At 45.3% G+C, this 20,513-nt stretch overlaps 1 protein-coding gene across 1 annotated transcript; it reads right to left on the bottom strand.

Moving 5' to 3' along the window:
• Positions 1-5,300: 5,300 nt before the first annotated feature.
• On the bottom strand, positions 5,301-18,334 carry FBXO47 (F-box protein 47). Its single transcript, XM_054281637.1, has 10 exons — positions 18,163-18,334; positions 15,998-16,165; positions 15,640-15,716; positions 14,727-14,804; positions 12,993-13,101; positions 10,630-10,806; positions 9,811-9,957; positions 8,743-8,885; positions 7,480-7,639; positions 5,301-5,419 (listed from the first exon to the last, which is right to left on the bottom strand). Exons 1-10 carry the CDS (start codon positions 18,332-18,334, stop codon positions 5,301-5,303), a joined length of 1,350 nt encoding a protein of 449 aa, XP_054137612.1.
• Between the last annotated feature and the right edge of the window lie 2,179 nt (positions 18,335-20,513).

Below are 20,513 nucleotides of genomic sequence, written 5' to 3' on the forward strand. Positions count from 1 at the left end.
GGTGTTTTGGAGCCCTGGGAGTGCAGGTGGGATTTCCAGCGGGGTTTAACCAACATCTGGCCGGTGTCTGGGGATGTTTGTTGTTTATCAACAGCTCAAAGAGAGAGGAAAACAAGAGAAGGCAAAGGGCGGTGCTGGGGCACCCCAGCAGCGCAGCCAAGGTGACTTCGGGGTGGGGGCCGCGCTCATTTTCTCATTTTTCCCTCTTTTCTCCAAAGGATGGGGTGGGGTCATATCCCCGTGGGCACCCCCTGAAGCGCTTTGGGAAGGAAGGAGCGGGGACAGAACAACGCCCGAGGGGACGGAACAACCCTCGTGAGGACAGAACAACCCCAGCAGGGACAGAACGACCCCCGTGGGGACAGAACAACCCTCGTGAGGACAGAACAACCCCAGCAGGGACAGAACGACCCCCGTGGGGACAGAACAACCCTCGTGAGGACAGAACAACCCCAGCAGGGACAGAACGACCCCCGAAGGGACATAACAACCCTCGTGAGGACAGAGCAACCCCAGCAGGGACAGAACAATCCCCGAGAGGACAGAACAACTCCCGCGGGGACAGACCAATCCAGCGGGGACAGAGCAACCCCCGTGAGAACAGAACAACCCAGCAGGGACAGAACAACTCCCAAGGGACGGAACAACCCCCGGCGGGGACAGAACAACCCCCAAAGGGACAGACGGCCCCGGGCGCCAGGGCTGGGCCGAGCCCGGCTGCCCGCCGGGGTTTATCCCTTGATGTCCCGCCGGGGTTTATTCCCTTGATGTCCCGCAGGAAAAGCGGCTCCATCAGCTCCGGCATCGTCTGTGCATCCTGAGCGGAGCGGGGAGGGGAGGACCGGGGGCGGCTCTGCCCAGCAGCGCTGCCCGCAGCCCCCGCCGCCTCCTCCTCCTCCCTCCCTCGCCATGCTGGACATTTTCATCCTGATGTTTTTCGCCATCATCGGCCTGGTGGTCCTGTCCTACATCATTTACATGCTCTAAGGAGCCGCCGCCGCCCAAGATGCGGCTCAGAAGCGGCCTCGCCCCCCGAGCGGCGGCCAGGTGAGCTCCGAGCCCCTCCAGGTGCGAGTTTCGGTGGAGGATTGTGCCGGGAGGGGGGCTGGGGGCAGTTTGGGGGGCGGTGCTGTTGGATTTGGGGGTGATTTTCCAGTCCAGGCCTCTGAGCCTCGGGCGCTGCGCAGCTGCTGCCGGGTTTATCGCAAAAGCCGCTCCTGCAGCACGGCCCGGTGGCTTTTGTTTCCGAGCTGGGAGAAATGGAGAAACCGGGAGAAACCGGGCGGGATCCCGGCTGCGTCATCCTCAGGAGTCTCCCGGGGCCGGGGGCGGCTGCTCCCGCTCGGAGCTGCTCCATCCATCCCCTGTTCTCCCGCTCGGAGCTGCTCCATCCATCCCCTGTTCTTCCGCATTTCTCTCACATCGGCCTCTCCTTTCTCCTTCTCTCCCGCAGCCTCCGCCCGGTGCGCGTCCCTCGGAGCCTCCTGGAACAGCGTTAACCTCTGCGAGCCCGGCTCGGAGCACGGAGCGGTCACGGAGCCGGGAACGGCAATGGGGGGACACGGGAGGGGGCTCCGAGGGGCTGTCCCGCTGCCAGGACCCGGCTAATCCCGCTGTCAGGACCTGTGTCCTTCACCCTGTCAGGACCTGTGTCCTTCACCCTGCCACGACCCGGCTAACACCCCTGTCAGGACCTGTGTCCTTCACCCTGCCAGGACCCGTGTCCCCCCCGCTGCCGGGACGCTCCCGGTGACGCCCGCGGTGTCCCCAAGGGGAAGGGAAGGGTCCTGTCCCCCCCTTGTGTCCTGTCCCCTCGGTCCGAGGCCGCTCGTCCGGGCTCAATTTTAGGCAGCGGTTTCTATTTCTGATGAGCGATGTTCAGGGAGCGGAATAAAGAGGAATGGCACGGGAGAGGGAAGATGGCTCTGGTGTCGCTGCAGGGATGGGGGTGGGGGACACGCGGCTCCAGGGACAAATCCCGGCAATGCCAGAGATGGGAAATGCAGCCCGAGGCACCTCCGTGTCCCCAGCACGAGTGGCTGTCCCTGGGGAGGGGTCCCCACCAGGCTGTCCCCTCCTTGAGTGTCCCCAGCCCTCCCTCGGGGCCCTCCCTGGTGTTTGGGGAAGCTCCAGGAGGCCTTGGAAAAAGGAAAGTTTTTAGCACAATGGAAATTTCTGTGGGATGGAAAGAACATTTCAGAGCTTCGTTTTTTCCTCCACTTGGAGATGCCTGGGGAGGTGTTTGGGGCATCAGGAGGATTTTTCCTGTCCTTTTTTGAAGCCCTGCATCCATCCCTGCCCTCCCACTGTCACTCATGGGCAATGACTGAAAGTTTCACCCTCCTAGAGAGCAAAATTTTCACATTCTGGTGTCTCACAGAGTTTTATATTTTTTTTTAAGCAATAAACACCTGAAAATACCCACAATGGGGAAAATTTTGTGCCCCTTCAGCTGTCCCTGGCAGCACCACACAAGCATGTGAGAGAACAGGATCCAGGGAGAGCAGAGGGCCAGGAAATGCTGGAATGGGCAGCTGTGACTTTCAGGAGAGGGAAAAAAAGAGATTTCAGAGCCTGGGAATGCTGGATGAGCTCAGTGCTGCCGGCTGAATGCTCCACACTGCAATTTCCTGCCAGTAAAACTCCCCAGAGAAACTCCAGGCTGGGGATTTCACCCCGGGGCGTTCCTGGAGCCCCCGAGGTGAGGAAACGCTGCTGGAGAGAGCATTAAAAAAGGGTTTATTCACATTGAGGCTCCCTCCCCATTCCCAGACAAGAACGTGATTACGAAGAGGATTCAGCAGGGAGAGGAGGAGGCTCCCCCTGCCCTTGTGCTCCCTGTTTTAGCACCAGCTGGGATTCCCACCCTGCGCAGCCCATCCTGCCCTGCTGCCACCCCAAATCCCTGTCCCCAATCCCACTGCAGCCACAATTCCCTGTTCCCAGCGTGACTCTGCCCCCAGTGAAGGGAGGTGTCCCAAGGAATGTCTCGCTCTGCACCAAATATAGCCGGGAATCGGGAGCCCGAAATATTCCGGGAGGAATTTCTGCAGGCACGAGTCGAGTTCTCAACAACCTCCCCTCCCTCAGGCCGACATCTGCGGGGATGAGGGCAGAGTGAGCGCAGAGGAATGTGAGGAATGGGAGCTCGGCTGAGTGTGAAACCAGGAACGATCCTTTCCTCTGACTCCCAGGCCTCGCAGGGCTGCCAGAGAAATCCCTTCCTGCAGGCCCCGGTGCTGGGAGGTGGCAAAGGGAGCCGGGGCAGGAGAGGGGTTTGCAAAAGGGGCACAGAGGGCAGGGGCACACCTCAGCATCCAGCCCTGCCACCCTGGCATGGGGCATTTGCTCCTGGCCCTGCCTTTTACCCTCTCTCCCCTGCAGCTGTTAAAATTTGGCAGCAAAAGGAAAATCAGCCTTTCCTCAAATCCCCCCATCTCATGTCTAGACCTGGATCCTGTCAGAGTCTGAGCTGATCCAAGGGGAGCTGGGAAAGGAGGGAGCAGAGCTGGTGGCATTTCCCAGTTCACCCCAAACTGGGCAGGGAAGCAAGACTGGGCTTCACTCCCTTGGGAAGGAAAGAGCTGTTCGATGGAAATGTGACAAAAAACTGCCACCAAATATTCCTGAAGTGTCCCAGGCCAGCCTGGGTGGGGCCTGGAGCACCCTGGGACAGGGATGGCACCGGATGGGTTTAATGTCCCTGAGGCGCTGGGAGTGCCAGAGCAGTTAATGACAATTAATAAAGCCATCAATAATTAATTCACCAGGAGCAGCGCCGGGCTGACATTCCAGCCCCGCCGGCTGCTCCAGGGAATCAAAGAGCTCCCTTTTCCCTTTTCCCTTTTCCCTTTTCCCTTTTCCCTTTTTTTCCCCTGGCTGAGCTCTCATCAAGGCCCCCCTTGTGCCCGGCTGGAATTTCTGGGAATGGCCCGGGACACGGATGGGGACACACAAAGGGCCGGGCTCTGCTCCCTTCTCCTGCTCCCATCCGCTGGAATTCTCGATCCTGAGGATAAAAGGACAGACAAGGACCCGGGTGGAGATTCCTGGGGGCGTTTTCCCGTTCTCACATCGAGGTGTTTTCTCCTCAAATTTCGGGATCACTCCGGACACGTTCGGTTCCCGGAGTGCAAAGCAGAGCCTGGAATTTCTCTCCCTTCAGAAATCATGTAAAACGTCACCTTTGAGCAGCCAGAAGGGGGGGAAAAGGGATTTCCAGCATCTGGGAAGGTTTCACCTCTGCCATCTACCGGCACCACCGTCAGTGGGTGTCCCGGAGGCGGATCCTGCCTGGAATTGTGGATTCCACAAACAGGAATTTGGGCACTCAAACTTTCCCAGGTGGCGGCTGATGGCGGCAGGTGGGGACAGCTGACATAAATGGGTCCCGCTGCAGCTGTTCCCACAATTCCCGAGCTAAATGTGGGAAAAGCTGGTGTGAGGGAAGGGTTGGGAAGGGAATATTCGGGTGGGGAATGCGGCTCTTCAGGAACCTGGAGGCTGCAAACAGCACAGAGGGTGTGAGTGCCTTTTATTGCCATCACAGGGTTGGTCTGGAAGGCAACAGAGCAGAAAATCAACTCTGAGCAGCAAACATTTCTCCATTTAAATATTTAAATTTAAATTTATCCATTTAATGAACCACTGTTCCAATTCAATGTGTTTAATGGGCGTCTTCAACTTGGCTAAATCCTAAAACACTTCAACCCAGGGCAGGGGGAGAGATTTGAAGTTTCTTTTGCTTTCTAAAACCTGGAGATTGAGAGGAAGAAATGCCTTTCCAGGTCAAAGCACTGGAATTGCTTTCAGAAATCACCTTTCCCTAGAGCTGAATGTACAAACCATGGAGCATTTCTGTCACAGAGCCTGAGTCAGACATCTAAAAATGCAGCTCCTCAAATCCCATCCCTCCCTTTCTCCTCAGATTCCCAAGAGAAAACAAATGTAAGAGCTCAGAATGTTTTGGGTTCTGGGCTAAGACAACACGAGCTTCAGTCGGTGTCTGCACATCAGCTGTGGAAACCATGTCATTTTTATTGTGTGTGCAAACATGCACAGTGGGAAAAGAATGCAGTTGGTGTTCCCAGCCCTCTTCCCTGGAGGAGCAGAGAGGATGGAATTGCACTCCCCAAGCCCTCCATGAGCTCACTCAGCTGGCCTGGCACGGGTGGGCCCAACTTCTGCCACCCCAGCTCCTACTGGGATGGGAAATTCAGAAATAATCTGAGACTTGTCTGCAAAAGTTCAAAGGAAAAGAAAGAGGAATCCAGCAGGGACAGGGGAGGGCTCTGTGGAGCTCAGGAGGTGCTGCTGGTGCTGCCCATGGCCAGGTAGAGGATTTCCTTGTGGAAGTTGGCCTGTGCATTCATCAGATGGAACAGGTTCAGGAAGCTGCTGTCCTCCTCATCCCTCTCCCCTGGCAGGGAAGAAAAGGAGTGAAATGGAGGAATTCATTGAGGTCAGGTGAGTCCCCCTGAGGCAGAGCTCTCAGCAGAGGGAAGAAGCTGAGCTTTGTGAGCTTTGTGCTGGGGTTTATCCTCTGCCCATGGCAGCACAGGAGGAGCTCAGCCTGAAATTGTGCTGGGTTTAACCTCAACCTCTGCCATGGCAGCACAGGAGGAGCTGAGCCTGAGCTTTGTGCTGGGTTTAACCTCAACCTCTGCCATGGCAGCACAGGAGGAGCTCAGCCTGAGCTTTGTGCTGGGTTTAACCTCAACCTCTGCCATGGCAGCACAGGAGGAGCTCAGCCTGAGCTTGTGCTGGGTTTATCCTCAGCCCATGGCAGCACAGGAGGAGCTGAGCCTGAGCTTGTGCTGGGTTTATCCTCAGCCCATGGCAGCACAGGAGGAGCTGAGCTGAGCCTGAGCTTTGTGCTGGGTTTAACCTCTGCCCATGGCAGCACAGGAGGAGCTGAGCTCAGCCTGAGCTTTGTGCTGGGTTTATCCTCAGCCCATGGTAGCACAGGAGGAGCTGAGCTGAGCCTGAGCTTTGTGCTGGGTTTAACCTCTGCCCATGGCAGCACAGGAGGAGCTGAGCCTGAGCTTGTGCTGGGTTTATCCTCAGCCCATGGTAGCACAGGAGGAGCTCAGCCTGAGCTTGTGCTGGGTTTAACCTCTGCCCATAGCAGCACAGGAGGAGCTGAGCCTGAGCTTGTGCTGGGTTTATCCTCAGCCCATGGTAGCACAGGAGGAGCTCAGCCTGAGCTTGTGCTGGGTTTAACCTCTGCCCATAGCAGCACAGGAGGAGCTGAGCCTGAGCTTTGTGCTGGGTTTGTCCTCTGCCATGGCAGCACAGGAGGAGCTCTCCCAGACTCCTTCCAGCCTGTTCTGGGACAGAGAGGAACAATTGTGAGCCAGGACAAGGAGCTGAGCTGAGCTGGGTTGGGCTGAGCTGAGCTGAGCGGTTTAAAATCTGTCCCACCACAAAGCTGGGCCCAAATTCCCTTTTGGGCTGGGCTGAACTGAGCTGAGCTGAGCTGAGCTGGGTGTTCCTCACTCCAGCTCAGCTCCACCATTGCCCCTGAGGCTCCAGCAGGGCTGAGCACAGGCAGCAGCTGCAGCTGGTGCAGTTTAGGCTCAGCCCAAAAGGGACTTTGGGCCCAGCTTTGTGGTGGGACAGATTTTAAACCACTGTTGGTTTCAGCATCCGTGAATCCCTTAAACATTTAGTAATATAAAATAAGTTTAAAATTAATAATTGTAATAATAATAATAACAATAAATTATAATATATAATAGTAAAATTAATATAATATAATAGTATAGTATAGTATAGTATATAATAGTATATAAAAGTATAGTATATAATAGTATAGTATATAATAAAATATAATAGTATATAATATAATAGTATATAATATAATAGTATATAATAGTATATAATAGTATAGTATGTAATAGTAGATAATAGTAGATAATAGTAGATAATATAATATTATATAATAGTATATAATAGTATATAATATAATAGTAGATAATAGTATATAATATAATAGTATATATTTTTAATAGTATATAATAAAATATAATAGTATATAATAGTAGATAATAGTAGATAATAGTAAATTACGGTATAATAATAAAATTATTATTTATAATACTAAAAGAAATATAATTCTATATAAAATAAAATCAATATATAATAATATATAAATAATACTAATATTTTATAATTCTCTGTAATAATAAATATATAGAGTATATAATAATTATATAATAATCTAAAATAAATTTAAAATAAATATTTCTTCCCGACTATGACACTTGCATGGTTATTTTTGCTGCCCAGAGCAGCTGTGGCTGCCCCTGGATCCCTGGCAGTGCCCAAGGCCAGGTTGGGCAGGGCTTAGAGCAGTGGCACAGTGGGAGGTGTCCCTGGATGGCACTGGGGTGGCCCTGGATGAACTTTAAGGTCCTTTCCCACCCAAACCAGTCTGAAACTCTGCAGATCTGTGATTTTCTGTCCTCAAGCCCTTACCAGCCAGTACTGCCTGCAGCATGTCCATGAGCATGCGGGCAAAGGAGTTCTCCAGGCACTGCAGGAAGTTGTTCCTCTCCCAGGGAGTGCTGAAAACATTGCAGACCTTCTGCATCATCTTCACCGCCCAGTCCATGCAGTACAGGTCCTTCTCACACACCTGGAGGGCACAGGAAGGATTTAAAGCACGGCTTTTATGGTGCAAGGTCAAATCTCAGCGTTCACCGCTGGTTCTGGGTCAGCTGTGCCAAGGCCTGGAGGATCTGGGGTTGTGAGAAGGGCACAGAGGTTGTTCTTGCTGGCACAAAGGGAATTCTGAACCTGTGGAAACCCTCCCTAAAAAATTCTGTGCCAGAATTGGGAGATGAATGGAACTTTTGGTTTTTTGGTCTTCTTTGCTGTTGATTTTTCTCTTATCAACAGTTCAGCACTCTGTGTACTCTCTCAGACTTAGTGTAAAAAGAAAAGGCACCCAAAGTCACCAGACACACAGGTTCAAGGTCTTTTAAAGCTCTTTTGTCCAATTAACTCTTTGAATGCATTTTATTTCTACCTTTCTACCAATAATTATTTGTCTGTTCATGCAGCATCTGCATTGCAGCTCTTTCAGTGCCACCAACCCTGCAGAAAATGGAGGAGATGAAGAAGGAGATCAGACAATTCCCAAAATCCTCCATCTTGTCTCCTATCCACCTCCATCCTAAAACTCTGAGGTTTTCACCCTGTGATAAATTAATTACACTATTATCTATTTCACACACAGAAAATTCCAATTCATCCCAAAGTCTTGGAAGTTTTCTCCATGGATGAAGGTTAACAGCAGTGTTCTCCTGGAGGTCAGAACTTATTCCCTGAGCCCTGGGTTCCAACATGACCCTTTTGCTGCTGGTGCTTCTCCTCCTCAGGGAGAAAAAGCAGAGGGGTGGAAGAAATTTTTCTTACAGCAAAAAGGAAATACAGTTAATGAGGAATAATAAATAAAAGATGAACAGTTGTTTTCAATCCCATAAATTAAAGACCAGACCTGCCCACTTTGAGCAAGGGCTGGGTGGGATGTCTGCCTCAAATCTCCTTTCAGCTGCTGTCTGCCTTAAAATTGACTTTTTGCACCTTGCAGTGGAGTGGGTTTGGTTCCATGGCACAAGGACCTGGAGGAGAGAGGTGAAAATCCCAAGCCCAGCTCCTGGCTGGATTTATTCCTGGGGGTAAAATTTTCCAGCCCAAGGCAGCAAATGTGGGGCAGAGAGACTGAGCTGTACTCACCAGAACCATGAAGACCATGAGCCTGGCCAGCTCCACAGCTCTGCCATTCACAGCTTTGCTGGCCATGAAGGTGAAGCAGATGCTGTTGCCACTGAGGAGCAGCAGCCGAGCGTTGTTCTCCATCAGCCACTCCTGGGGAACCACTTCAGAACGGGGGGGAGAGAGGATTTCAGTGCCCTGAAATTTCCATAAATCCATTTCCATTGTGGGAAATGGATTTAGAGAAAATTCTCAGACCTCGACAGAAGGTTTACATAGTGTGTGTTTGGGTGTGAGCTTTGAGATAAGAAATGTTAACTTTGAAATGCTATAGAATAAGATAGATATTGTTGAGAGGGAAATGGAACTAGAAATAAATAAATAAGACTAGATATTTTAGAGAAATAGAACTATGAAAGATGTATTGAACTAAGACCTAAAGGAGTAATTTTAGATAATCAGCTTTAAGATATTTACAACACAGTGTGACTAAAGCTAGGATAAAAACCACTTCTAGTGTATTGCAATTAAAAAATAGCTTCTGATTGTGATAGCATGAATTATAACATCTGTATTGTCTCACCCTCCTCATGAAAGTAAAAATAACATTAAAGTTTTTAAAACACCTCTCAGTTGCCCCATCTCTGGGTCAGAAAGGGGTAAATTCCAACAATCTTTGAGCAGAAAGGGAGCAGTGAAATTGCACCAATAATCCCTGCCAGTGATGGTCAGAGCTCTCCACACCAACTCTGGGACACAACCTCAGCCAAGACCCTCAGTGCAGCTGGGAAAAACGCTCAGGAGAATTTTTCCTGAGCAAATTCATGTTTGGACAATGTTTCCTGAATAATTCAAGGTGAGATTTGAGTTTTAAAGGTTTGCATGGGTTCTTAAAGGATTTCTCCGTGGGGAAAGACAGCCTGGATGTGTAAAACAAGCTGGGTTGGTCTCAGCCCAGCCTGGTTTCCCAGTGTGATGACTTTTCCAGCTAAGCCACAGCTACTGAGAGGAATTTTGCAGCACACAGCTGGGTCTGGAGGATGTGAGGATCCATAATCCCAGGGATTAATGATAAAGGCAAAAACACACCTGACAGCTCATCCACAAGACTGATAACATCATCTGCTGTCCATTCTCTAGCTTCTGTACCATACAGCAGCTTAATTGCATCAGCCAAACCCTTCAGACTGGTCTCATCTGTTGGTCCTTCTATCATTTTCTGCCAGACCACGTGTCCTGGGTGATATATCAATCACAACTGCTGGTAAGTGACAGTTTTTAAACAAGGAAGGTGCTAAACTGAGCCTCAGGGCAGAGGGAGAGGAGAGGAGAGGAATTCAGGGGACACCATTGAGGTTTTGTGATTATTTTCCATCTGTCATTTCAGCAGGGACAGTGAGTCAAACTTAAAGAAAGTTTTAACAATTAAGTGAGAAAATGTGTTTTCCCTCAGGGAAATGGGTGCTTCTTTGAGGTGGATTTGAGCCTCCCCAAGCAGGGGAGAATAGAGGAACAGAGGTGTAATTTAATTTCTTCATTGAATTGTAACTTACATGTGTGTTTGTGTGTATAATTTATTTATTTCCTGTATGTTAGTGATGCCTGGTTGAGCAGAACAAGTTTTTCCCAGGCAATGCAATGGCTCCAATGGCTTCAGATGGACAGAGAGCAGGTTGAGACTGGGTCTTGGGAAGGAATTCCTTCCTCATGGGAGGATCCTGTGAGGGTGTGAGGGGCTGCAATGGGGCTGCCCCATCCCTGGAAATGTCCCAAGCCAGGTTGGATGGGGTTTGGAGCGCCCCACACTGGTTTGGGACAGTGGGAGGTCCCAAGCCCTTCCATGACTCCACGATTCCAACACAACCCCATTTTTTGGGTTTCCCTGCCAGATCTCCTCCCTTCGCTCACCATCGCGGGAGGACACGGGCCCGAAGATGATGTAGAGCAGGCGGGCCTGGTTCACCATGGGCCAGGGCTTGAGGATGCGGGTGAGCCAGAAGGCGGAGTCGCTGCGGCGGCTGCCGGGCGACAGCAGCACCCCCCGGCAGAACAGGCGGATCCGCAGCTCCAGCCGCCGGGCACTGCCTGCAAAAACCGGAGGGATCAGCAATTCCTCTGCCTGGATCCCTGCAAAGCTCAGCTCCTTCGTAGGGAGGGAAAGGGGAGGGTTTGTAACGAGTTTGATTCGGGTTTTGTCTCTTGCTGCCTGAGTTTGGGTGGTTTGCTATAATTCAGGTGGTGGAATGTGTGGGTGCATCCTCTGGGGTTTGGTTCCTGGGGTTTGGCAATGGGTGAGGTGGATGGAATGTTCCTCAGAAATTATCAAAACTATCAAAACAATTTGTCCCTTGAGAAATTCTCTAGAAGAATGGGAGAAATGGGAGAATTTCTCCATAGGCATTAGCCCCATCACTGCTGGGGTTCAGAAAAGTGAAACCTCACTTTTTACTGCTTCATTCTATTCCGAATTTTTATCTCTAATTCCTCTCCCATCGACAGCTTCTTCATAGGGAGGGAAAGGGGGATTTTTAATGTGTTTGATTTGGGTTTTGTCTCTTGCTGCCTGAGTTTGGGTGGTTTGCCATAATTCAGGTGGGTGCATCCTCTGGGGTTTGGTTCCTGGGTTTTGGCAGTGGGTGATGTGGATGGAATGCTCCTCAGAAATGATCAAAACTATCAAAACAATGATCCTCAGAACAAGGGATCAAAACAATTTCTCCCTTGAGAAATCCTCAAGAGGAGTGGGAGAAATGGGAGAATTTCTCCATAGGCATTAGCCCCATCACTGCTGGGGTTTAGAAAAGTGAAACCTCACTTTTTACTGCTTCATTTTATTCCTAATTTTTATTTCTAATTCCTCTCCCATCGACAGCTTCCTTGTAGGGAGGGAAAGGAGGGGTTTTTATAAAGTGTTTGATTTGGGTTTTGTCTCTTGCTGCCTGAGTTTGGGTGGTTTGCCATAATTCAGGTGGTGGAATCTATGGGTGCATCCTCTGGGGTTTGGCAGTGGGAGGAAGGGTGATGTGGATGGAATGTTCCTCAGAAATTATCAAAACAATTTCTCCCTTGAGAAATTCTCAAGAGGAATGGGAGAAATGGGAGAATTTCTCCATAGGCATTAGCCCCATCGCTGCTGGGGTTCAGAAACATTAAACCTCACTTTTACTGCTTCATTCTATTCCGAATTTTTATCTCTAATTCCTCTCCCATCAACAGCTTCTTCGTAGGGAGGGAAAGGAGGGGGGTTGTAAGGTGTTTGATTTGGGTTTTGTCTCTTGCTGCCTGAGTTTGGGTGGTTTGCCATAATTCAGGTGGGTGCATCCTCTGGGGTTTGGTTCCTGGGTTTTGGCAGTGGGTGATGTGGATGGAATGCTCCTCAGAAATCCCTTGTTCTGGGGAATGGGAGAAATTCTCTAGAAGAATGGGAGAAATGGGAGAATTTCTTGATAGGTATTAGTCCCATAAGTGCTGTGGTTCAAAAACATTAAACCTCACTTTTACTGCTTCATTTTATTCCTAATTTTTATCTCTAATTCCTCTCCCATCGACAGCTTCTTTGTAGGGGAGGGAAAGGAGGGGATTTATAAAGTGTTTGATTTGGGTTTTGTCTCTTGCTGCCTGAGTTTGGGTGGTTTGCCATAATTCAGGTGGGTACATCCTCTGGGGTTTGGTTCCTGGAGTTTGGCAGTGGGTGATGTGGATGGAATGTTCCTCAGAAATTCCTGGTTCTGGGGAGCAAGGGATCAAAACAATCCCTTGGGATCAAAACAATTTGTCCTTTGAGAAATCCTCAAGAGGAATGGGAGAAATGGGAGAATTTCTCCATAGGCATTGGCCCCATCACTGCTGGGGTTCAGAAACATTAAACCTCACTTTTATTGCTTCATTCTATTCCTAACTTTTATCTCTAACTCCTCTCCCATCGACTTCATTGCTGTAGGGTGGGAAAGACTCAAATCCACAACTGATGTGTAGACACAAGTGATGCTTTGGATTGAAAATGGGATGGTTTAAAATCCCTAAAGACCTCTCAAAACAAATAATTTCAGAGACAAAAGCTCTTCTTCTGCTCTTGGGGAGGAGCTGTGTCCATCAGGTGAAACCCAGAACTGCTGTAGATGCCCACAGAACCCCCAGCAGAGTCAGGAGACAAAACCACCCTGAACCCCACAACCAGGAGCCATTTTTTTGGCTGAGATTTTTGGGATTTTGGGGCTGTGCTGGCACTTTTTTTGGGGTTTTTTGGGGGGCTGCTGGCTGCTCGGGGTTACCTGGTTTGCTGCTGACAACCGTCTGCACCTTCCGGGCTAAATTGCTGAGATCCCAGAGGAAGTTGAACACCCGGTGGCACTCGAGCTCATCCCAGCCCGCCGTCAGGATCTGGAGGGGAGCGAAAATGGGCTGAAAATGAGGAGGTTGGGGAGAAATTCCCTTCCCAACGCCAGCACTCCCAGCAGATAAACGCGATTTTATCCTGCAGTCTCTCAGGAGAGGGAGGGGAAAGTCATAGCTGAGTGGAGGTGCTTAAGGATTTGTACTAAAATTGGCCAGAAAATAAAATTTCTAACATGAAGCATTAGAAAGCTGAGATTCATCAGGTGGTGCTTAAGGATTTGTACTAAAATTGGCCAGAAAATAAAATTTTTAAAGTGATTTGAAGCATTAGAAAGCTGAGATTCATCAGGTGGTGCTTAAGGATTTGATATTAAAATTGGCCAGAAAATAAAATTTCTAACGTGATTTGAAGCATTAGAAAGCTGAGATTCATCAGGTGGTGCTTAAGGATTTGATATTAAAATTGGCCAGAAAATAAAATTTCTAACGTGATTTGAAGCATTAGAAAGCAGGGATTCATCAGGTGGTGCTTAAGGATTTGATAGTAAAATTGGCCAGAAAATAAACTTTATAATATGATTTGAAGCATTAGAAAGCTGAGATTCATCAGGTGGTGCTTAAGGATTTGATACTAAAATTGGCCAGAAAATAAAATTTCTAACATGAAGCATTAGAAAGCAGGGATTCATCAGGTAGTGCTTAAGGATTTGCACTAAAATTGGCCAGAAAATAAAATTTCTGACAAGATTTAAAGCATTAGAAAACTGAGATTCATCAGGTGGTGCTTAAAGACTTGTACTAAAATTGGCCAGAAAATAAACTTTACAATATGATTTGAAGCATTAGAAAGCTGAGATTCATCAGGTGGTGCTTAAGGATTTGTACTAAAATCGGCCAGAAAATAAAATTTCTAACGTGATTTGAAGCATTAGAAGGGGAGTTCATTCATCAGCCTGATGCCTCCCAGAAATCCAAAATTGCTGAGAGTGTCCCAAAATCTGATTTGTGGCTGTGATGTGGAAGGGATTTGCTACAAAATGTCCCAGCACTAATAATCACCTGCTCTTCTAAGACAGGGTTTTAATTTTTATTTTTGGTTTATATTCATTTTAAGCTACCACAAACTATTCTGGCCTTTGTTGTGTGGAGCCATTTCCCTGGAAATGAAAGCATTTCTGCTCTTGACCTGTGGATTTGGGGCTGTGTGATAAAATTTTCTCTTTCTCCCCTCTCTTCTTAGGTAATAAAGTGCTAATTAAAAAATTAGACTGGCTGGGAGTGAAATCCAGGCCAGGAAATCCTCAGCAGTCAAATCAGCAACTGGAAATTCAAGTATTTCTGCTCTTGACCTGTGAATTTGGGGCTGTGTGATAAAATTTTCCCTTTCTCCCTTCTCTTCTTAGGTAATAAAGTGCTAATTAAAAAATTAAACTGGCTGGGAGTGAAATCCAAGCCAGGAAATCCTCAGCAGCCAAATCAACAACTTCCAGCACCAGAAAGAAAACCCAGAGAATATAAGAATAAACACCCCAAACCACTCCATAAAAAACCAGTTTATACTTTAAAAAATCTTCCAAAACACAGGTTAATTTAGAAAAAAAGCCTGAATTTTCTATTTTTTTATTAATTTTATGAATTTTACTCGTCTTGTGTGCATGGGGATACTGTACCTGTAAGAAAACCCCATAGCACTGCAGGCCCAGGCAGTGCAGGGGACTGGCACAACCATTCAGCTTGAAACAGGAAACCTGCAAGTGCAAACAGCAAAAAATTTGTCCTAATTAATCAATTTTTAATTGGGAATTCTATGTGTTCCTCAATTCAGAGAGGTGCAGAAGGATTCCCTACCCTTTTTGGGTGAGTTATGGGAGTGTTGTGGAAATGAGTTGTTGGGATGGGTTGTGGCAGCTGCTTTGGGGTTTGGAGTCAAAACTGGGGTGTGCAAAAGGGTTTGGGAAGGAAAAACTCCAATTTTCAGGGAAAAAACTCCAATTTTCAGGGTGGAAAAACCTCATTTTCAGGGAGGCAAAACTCCAATTTTCTGGGAGGAAAAACCCAATTTTCTGGGAGGAAACCCCCAATTTTCAGGGTGCAAAAACCTCAATTTTCAGGGAGGAAAACTCCAATTTTCAGGGAAAAAAAACCAATTTTCAGGGAGGAGAACCCCCATTTTCAGGGAGGAAGAACCCCATTTTCAGGGAGGAAAAACCCTATTTTCAGGGAGAATTTAGGATTTTCCAGCCTTTAGGATGTTTGATTTCCTGGACTAACCAAATACCAGGACTAAACTGAGTTATCACATTTAAGGGATTGCAAGCATAAATGCTAAGAATACTTCCAGTTCTATAAAGAACATAAATAAAATAAAATAAATAATAATAATAGAAAAAAAGAGAATATCCTCATTAATACAAATATTAATATTTAAAATAAAATAAGTTCAAACGAATTTTTATTTTTTAAATAATAATACTTAATTTTAAAAATGATAAAATAAATATTAATATAATTTAATAATACGAGTTTTATGAAAATTATATTTTAAAAGAGGCAAAAAAAAATTTATTTTGTTTTCAGACTTACCCCTGAGAGCACCTTGTGCACATATTTGAGCCTGTCCCTGGTGGGCAGCAGCAGGGTGCACCTCTTGAGCAGCAGCCCTGGGGGAACAAACAGAGCTCTGGGGGTGCTCAGACACTGCTGGAGCATCCTCAGGAAAATACACAGGCTTTTTTTCCATAACTCAGAAATTTTGGTACACCCAGAAGAGGCAGAACACACAGGCTTTTTTTCCATAACTCAGAAATTCTGGAAGAATTCCAGGCAATTCCTCAGCGCTGGAAAGGATCCTTTTACTCCTCTATTTTTTTAGCCACACCCTCAGCATTCCCCTATTAATACACATCCTAGGAGAACTCTTTGGGGTGGGTTTTGCTCTCACCTAGAGCCCTGTAGTGCTCCAGGATGGAGGCTCCCTCTCTCCTGGCGGGGAGCTCCTGGTGGAAGTCCTGCAGCAGCAGCCGGCGGCTCCCTGACGAGGTGGAGATGTAATGGATGAGGCGGCCGCTGATGGTTTTGGACACCATGCTCAGCATGCTGATGTCCTTCACTGCAAAAGCAAATTCAGGACACTCCTAAATCCCCTCTGTGGGAGCTCAGCACAACATTCCTGATGTGCAGAGTCACCGAGACAACCCTTGGGGGGCTCGGAGGTCCTGGAATGTTCCCAGAAGTGTTTGGTGGTTGGACTTTGATCCTGCATGGGAGACGACACCTGGATGAGGATGGGAGGATCCCACGGGGATAAATGGTGAAGAGATAGGTTAATTATAGAGGGAAAACACAGGTTTTAGAATCTTGGTACAGGGGGGTTCTAGAGGGACAAGATGGAGGAATTAGGGCGTGTCCTGCCCTTCTTCTTCTTCTTGTCCTCCATCTTCTATGGTGGTGGTGGCACTTTGAGATTGGTTCTTACTGAATGTGCACTTGTCAATAAGGGTGAAAGGTATTGGGGAGAAAAGGTAAATATCTTATACGTAGCTCTTGGTATAAAGATAAGTGACCACCCCGAGGGCTCTCAGTGTGCTCATGGCTGATGTGCTGTGCAGACCTCTGTCGGGCCGGGAGAAAATATTGTAGATAAGAATTAATAAACACTGAAGACCGAAAAACCTGAAGACTCCTTTCGTCCTTTGGGGCGCGGGCTGCCCCAAGGCCATCCCGAGCCTTTCCAGGCCATTAAAAACAGCCAAAGAAAGGGACACCCTCTGCAAGGGAAAGTGCCGATCACCAGTCAGTGACTCCTCTGGTTTCAAAAAATCAGTCAGTGAGTCCTTCTGCCTTCAAAAAATCAGTCAGTGACTCCTCAAACCAGCCAGTGACTCCTCTGCCTTCAAAAATCCAGTCAGTGACTCCTTCTGCCTTCAAAAAACCAGTCAGTGACTCCTCTGGTTTCAAAATATCAGTCAATGATTCCTCAAACCAGTCAGTGACTCCTCTGGTTTCAAACAACCAGTCAGTGACTCCTCAAACCAGTCAGTGACTCCTCTGGTTTCAAAAAATCAGTCAGTGACTCCTCTGCCTTCAAAAAACCAGTCAATGATTCCTCTGCCTTCAAAAAACCAGTCAGTGACTCCTCTGCCTTCAAAAAATCAGTCAATGACTCCCTCTGGTTTCAAAAAATCAGTCAATGACTCCTCAAACCAGTCAATGATTCCTCTGCCTTCAAAAGAACAAGGCCAAGAAATGGGATTTATAAATAAAACAGAAATTAATTAATGTTGATCTGCTTTGCCAGCAAGCTGGAGTTATTAGAAACGGACAGATCTAAGGAATAATTTTTACATTTGATAGGCAGAATAACAAGTTCAAATAGGTTGTCAAATATATATTGGTCAAATGTATATTGGTCAAATATCAGTGGAGTTTTGGTCAGTTGTTTTTTCCAGACTTAAAAAGCTGAAAATTCAGAGTTGAAGTCATGTAAAATTATTTTAACTCCTTAAAAGTGACAGTATTTTAAATTATAACGGTTTGTAAGTTTTAAAAGAAATAAATAAAAAATAAATAAATAAAAATAAAAATAAATAAATAAAATATAAATATATAAAATTTTATTTATACTTAAATAATATATTTTATTTCTAATTTTTATATATCTATATATAAAGATTTCTATTTATATTTATATATATAAATGTATAAAATTATCAAATTTATATATAATATATAAAAATTTATATTGTATTGTATTGTATTATATTGTATTGCATTATATTATATTGTATTGTATTATATTATATTGCATTATATAATATTGTATTGTATTGTATTATATTGTATTGTATTGTATTGCATTATGTTATGTTATGTTATGTTATGTTATATTATATTATATTATATTATATTATATTATACTATATTATATTACATTGCACTATATTACATTACACTGTATTACATTACATTATATTATATATAGATGTAGCTATAGATATAGATATATAGAATATATAGAATATATAGAGTATATAGAATTACAGTATAATTATAAAATTATAAATATATATAAATTTTAGCTATTGACGTCTCTGACCAGGTCCTTACCTGAGAGATAATTCAGCACCATCTGGAAGATCTCCAGGGGAAGGTTCTGGAAATCGCCCAGCGCTGACAGAGCCGGGGATTCCCTGCCCGGGCTGCGGCCCGAGCGGCGGCGGCTCCGCCTCTGCTTCTGCCTGGGGACCGAGGCGCTGCTGCTCCCCGCGCTCGAGGTCATGGTCCCCGCGCTCCCATGCACCTAACCTGGAAAAAAACAAAAAAAAATGTATTAAAGTCTGATTTTCTGAGGAGGAAAAGGCTCCCAGAATGAGAAAATTGTTCCCTTGGAGTGTGTGTGGGGGGGGGATAAACTGCTTGGATTCAGTGAAAGCAATTTGCTAAAAACTTTTAGTACATAAAGAATAAAAATAAAAAAGTGTTCTGACTAATTTATAATAATTATTTATAATTATTACAACAATAAATCATAAGAATATTAAATACATTAAATAAATAATGTATATATTCTATAATATAAATAATATTAAATATATTAATACAATATAATACAATGTAATGTAATATAATATAATACAATATAATACAATGTAATGTAATGTAATGTAATATGATGTAATATAATATGATATAATATAATATCATCTCATATCATATCATATCATATCATATCATATATCATATAACATAATATAACATAATATAACATAATATAACATAATATAACATAATAAACATAATAAACATAATATAATATAATATAATATAATATAATATAACACATAATAGCATAATGATAAATATTATATAATATCATGTATAATAAATAATTAAGAAATGTATATTTAATACTGTGAATAATATTACATATATATTAATGATTCATAATAATTTATAATAATAATTTCGTGTGCTGAAATGTAAATAAAGTCCGGGGAATGGAGGGTTCAGCTGATTTTGGGGGAGGAAGAGACAAAAGCACTGAGGGCACAGAAAGTGAAGAAAACGGCTCTGGAAGGGATTTTTTGGGGAATTCCATGTGAGGCTACAAGCTACAGTAATTAACAACATCACTTTAATTTGTCACACTAATTATTCACCAGAACACAAAATTCCAGGGCTGTTATTGAAAGAATCATCACTGTTCCTTTAGGGTGATAATTACTGATTGTGCAGGACCAAAGATTGAAAGTGATGCTTCAAATCCTTCTTTTCCTGCAGCACCGAGTTGGTGCAAGGCTTAATTTAATATAATGTATAAAAATACATAATGTAAAAATAATTATGTACGTGATATAAAAATCAATGATGCAGCATTGCCCTGTGAAAATGTCACTGCTTTTCCAAAACCACGAGGAGCTGAAAACGAGCTCTGAAAAGATCAATAAATCAGATTATTTCCTTCACCTTGTGGGTTTTGAGGGTTCAGTTCACAATGTCAGGCAACACTGGGGATTGCTGTGTCTTAAATTTCTGTTTTAACTGAGATTTTTCACACTGGTCCCTGATTCCTGCAGCTGAGGCACTGCCAAGTGCTGGGGGTGATTCCAGGAAAAATTCTCCCTGAGAACAAACCCCATTGTTCCCAGGATTAAAAATGTACAAAATGACAAACAACAAACTCCAAACATCCTCCCTGTTTATTATCAAACAGCTCCAGCCAGACTCTGATATCCCACGGAGGGGAAATGGCCCTGACCACAATGAGGGCTCTGTTTGTGCTGAGGAATGGGGGGATTTTGGGAATTTTGGATCTGGGGAGGCTGGGAATTGGATATTTAAGGGATTTTTAATGTCATTTGGAACGTTTTGAATTTAGCCGTGGGATATTTCTGGCTTGCTAAAGCAGCAGAAAACTTTCACAGGGCTCAGGAGGAAATGTGACTGCTGCTAAAATGAGTGGGTTTGGGATTTTAGGAGGGAAAATTGACAAAACATCGTGAAGAAAAATCACCTATAGATAAAACTATATTTTAAATGCTTATATTCTCAAAGGAAGGATTTTTACACACAGAACTGTGGATTCCATATAGATTCCTGCTGTGCCACACAAAAATCAGCCCATTCCCTGTTTATGACCAGGCACCACTAAACTTGGCTAAATCTGGTGCAGATTTCTGATCCAGGCTTTAGAAATAAAGTTGCAATCCTGAGATACTTTCTTCTCTTCCCACTCTCCTTTCAGCCTGGAGCTGTGGGGATTTGTGGGATCTTTCAGTGATTTTTTTTTTTTTTAATCTTACTTTGGCTTTCCAGTTGTGGAAGGAAAAAATACTTTGCCACCAGCGAGATTTTTTGGCAAGGATTTGTCTAATATTTATCTGTTTCTGTCCAATCTGGTCAAAGTTAAATTGATTATCGCTGTTTTCATGCAGGGCAGAGCTAGATAAAATTAGTGT

Source organism: Melozone crissalis, unplaced genomic scaffold (genome assembly GCF_028551555.1).
Source record: "Melozone crissalis strain CALT ecotype California unplaced genomic scaffold, PUWL_Pcris_2 ptg000032l_1, whole genome shotgun sequence".
Classification (NCBI taxonomy): Eukaryota; Metazoa; Chordata; class Aves; order Passeriformes; family Passerellidae; genus Melozone; species Melozone crissalis.

Bases quoted from the DNA above. Each gene is read 5' to 3' on its own strand.
- FBXO47 (XM_054281637.1), bottom strand. From the start codon at position 18,334: ATGACCTCGAGCGCGGGGAGCAGCAGCGCCTCGGTCCCCAGGCAGAAG. The intron at 16,166-18,162 runs GTAAGGACCTGG...TTGCTTTTGCAG, and splicing joins GGTGCTGAATTATCTCTCAG to TGAAGGACATCAGCATGCTG. The intron at 13,102-14,726 runs GTACAGTATCCC...GCTCCCCTCCAG, and splicing joins GCTATGGGGTTTTCTTACAG to ATCCTGACGGCGGGCTGGGA.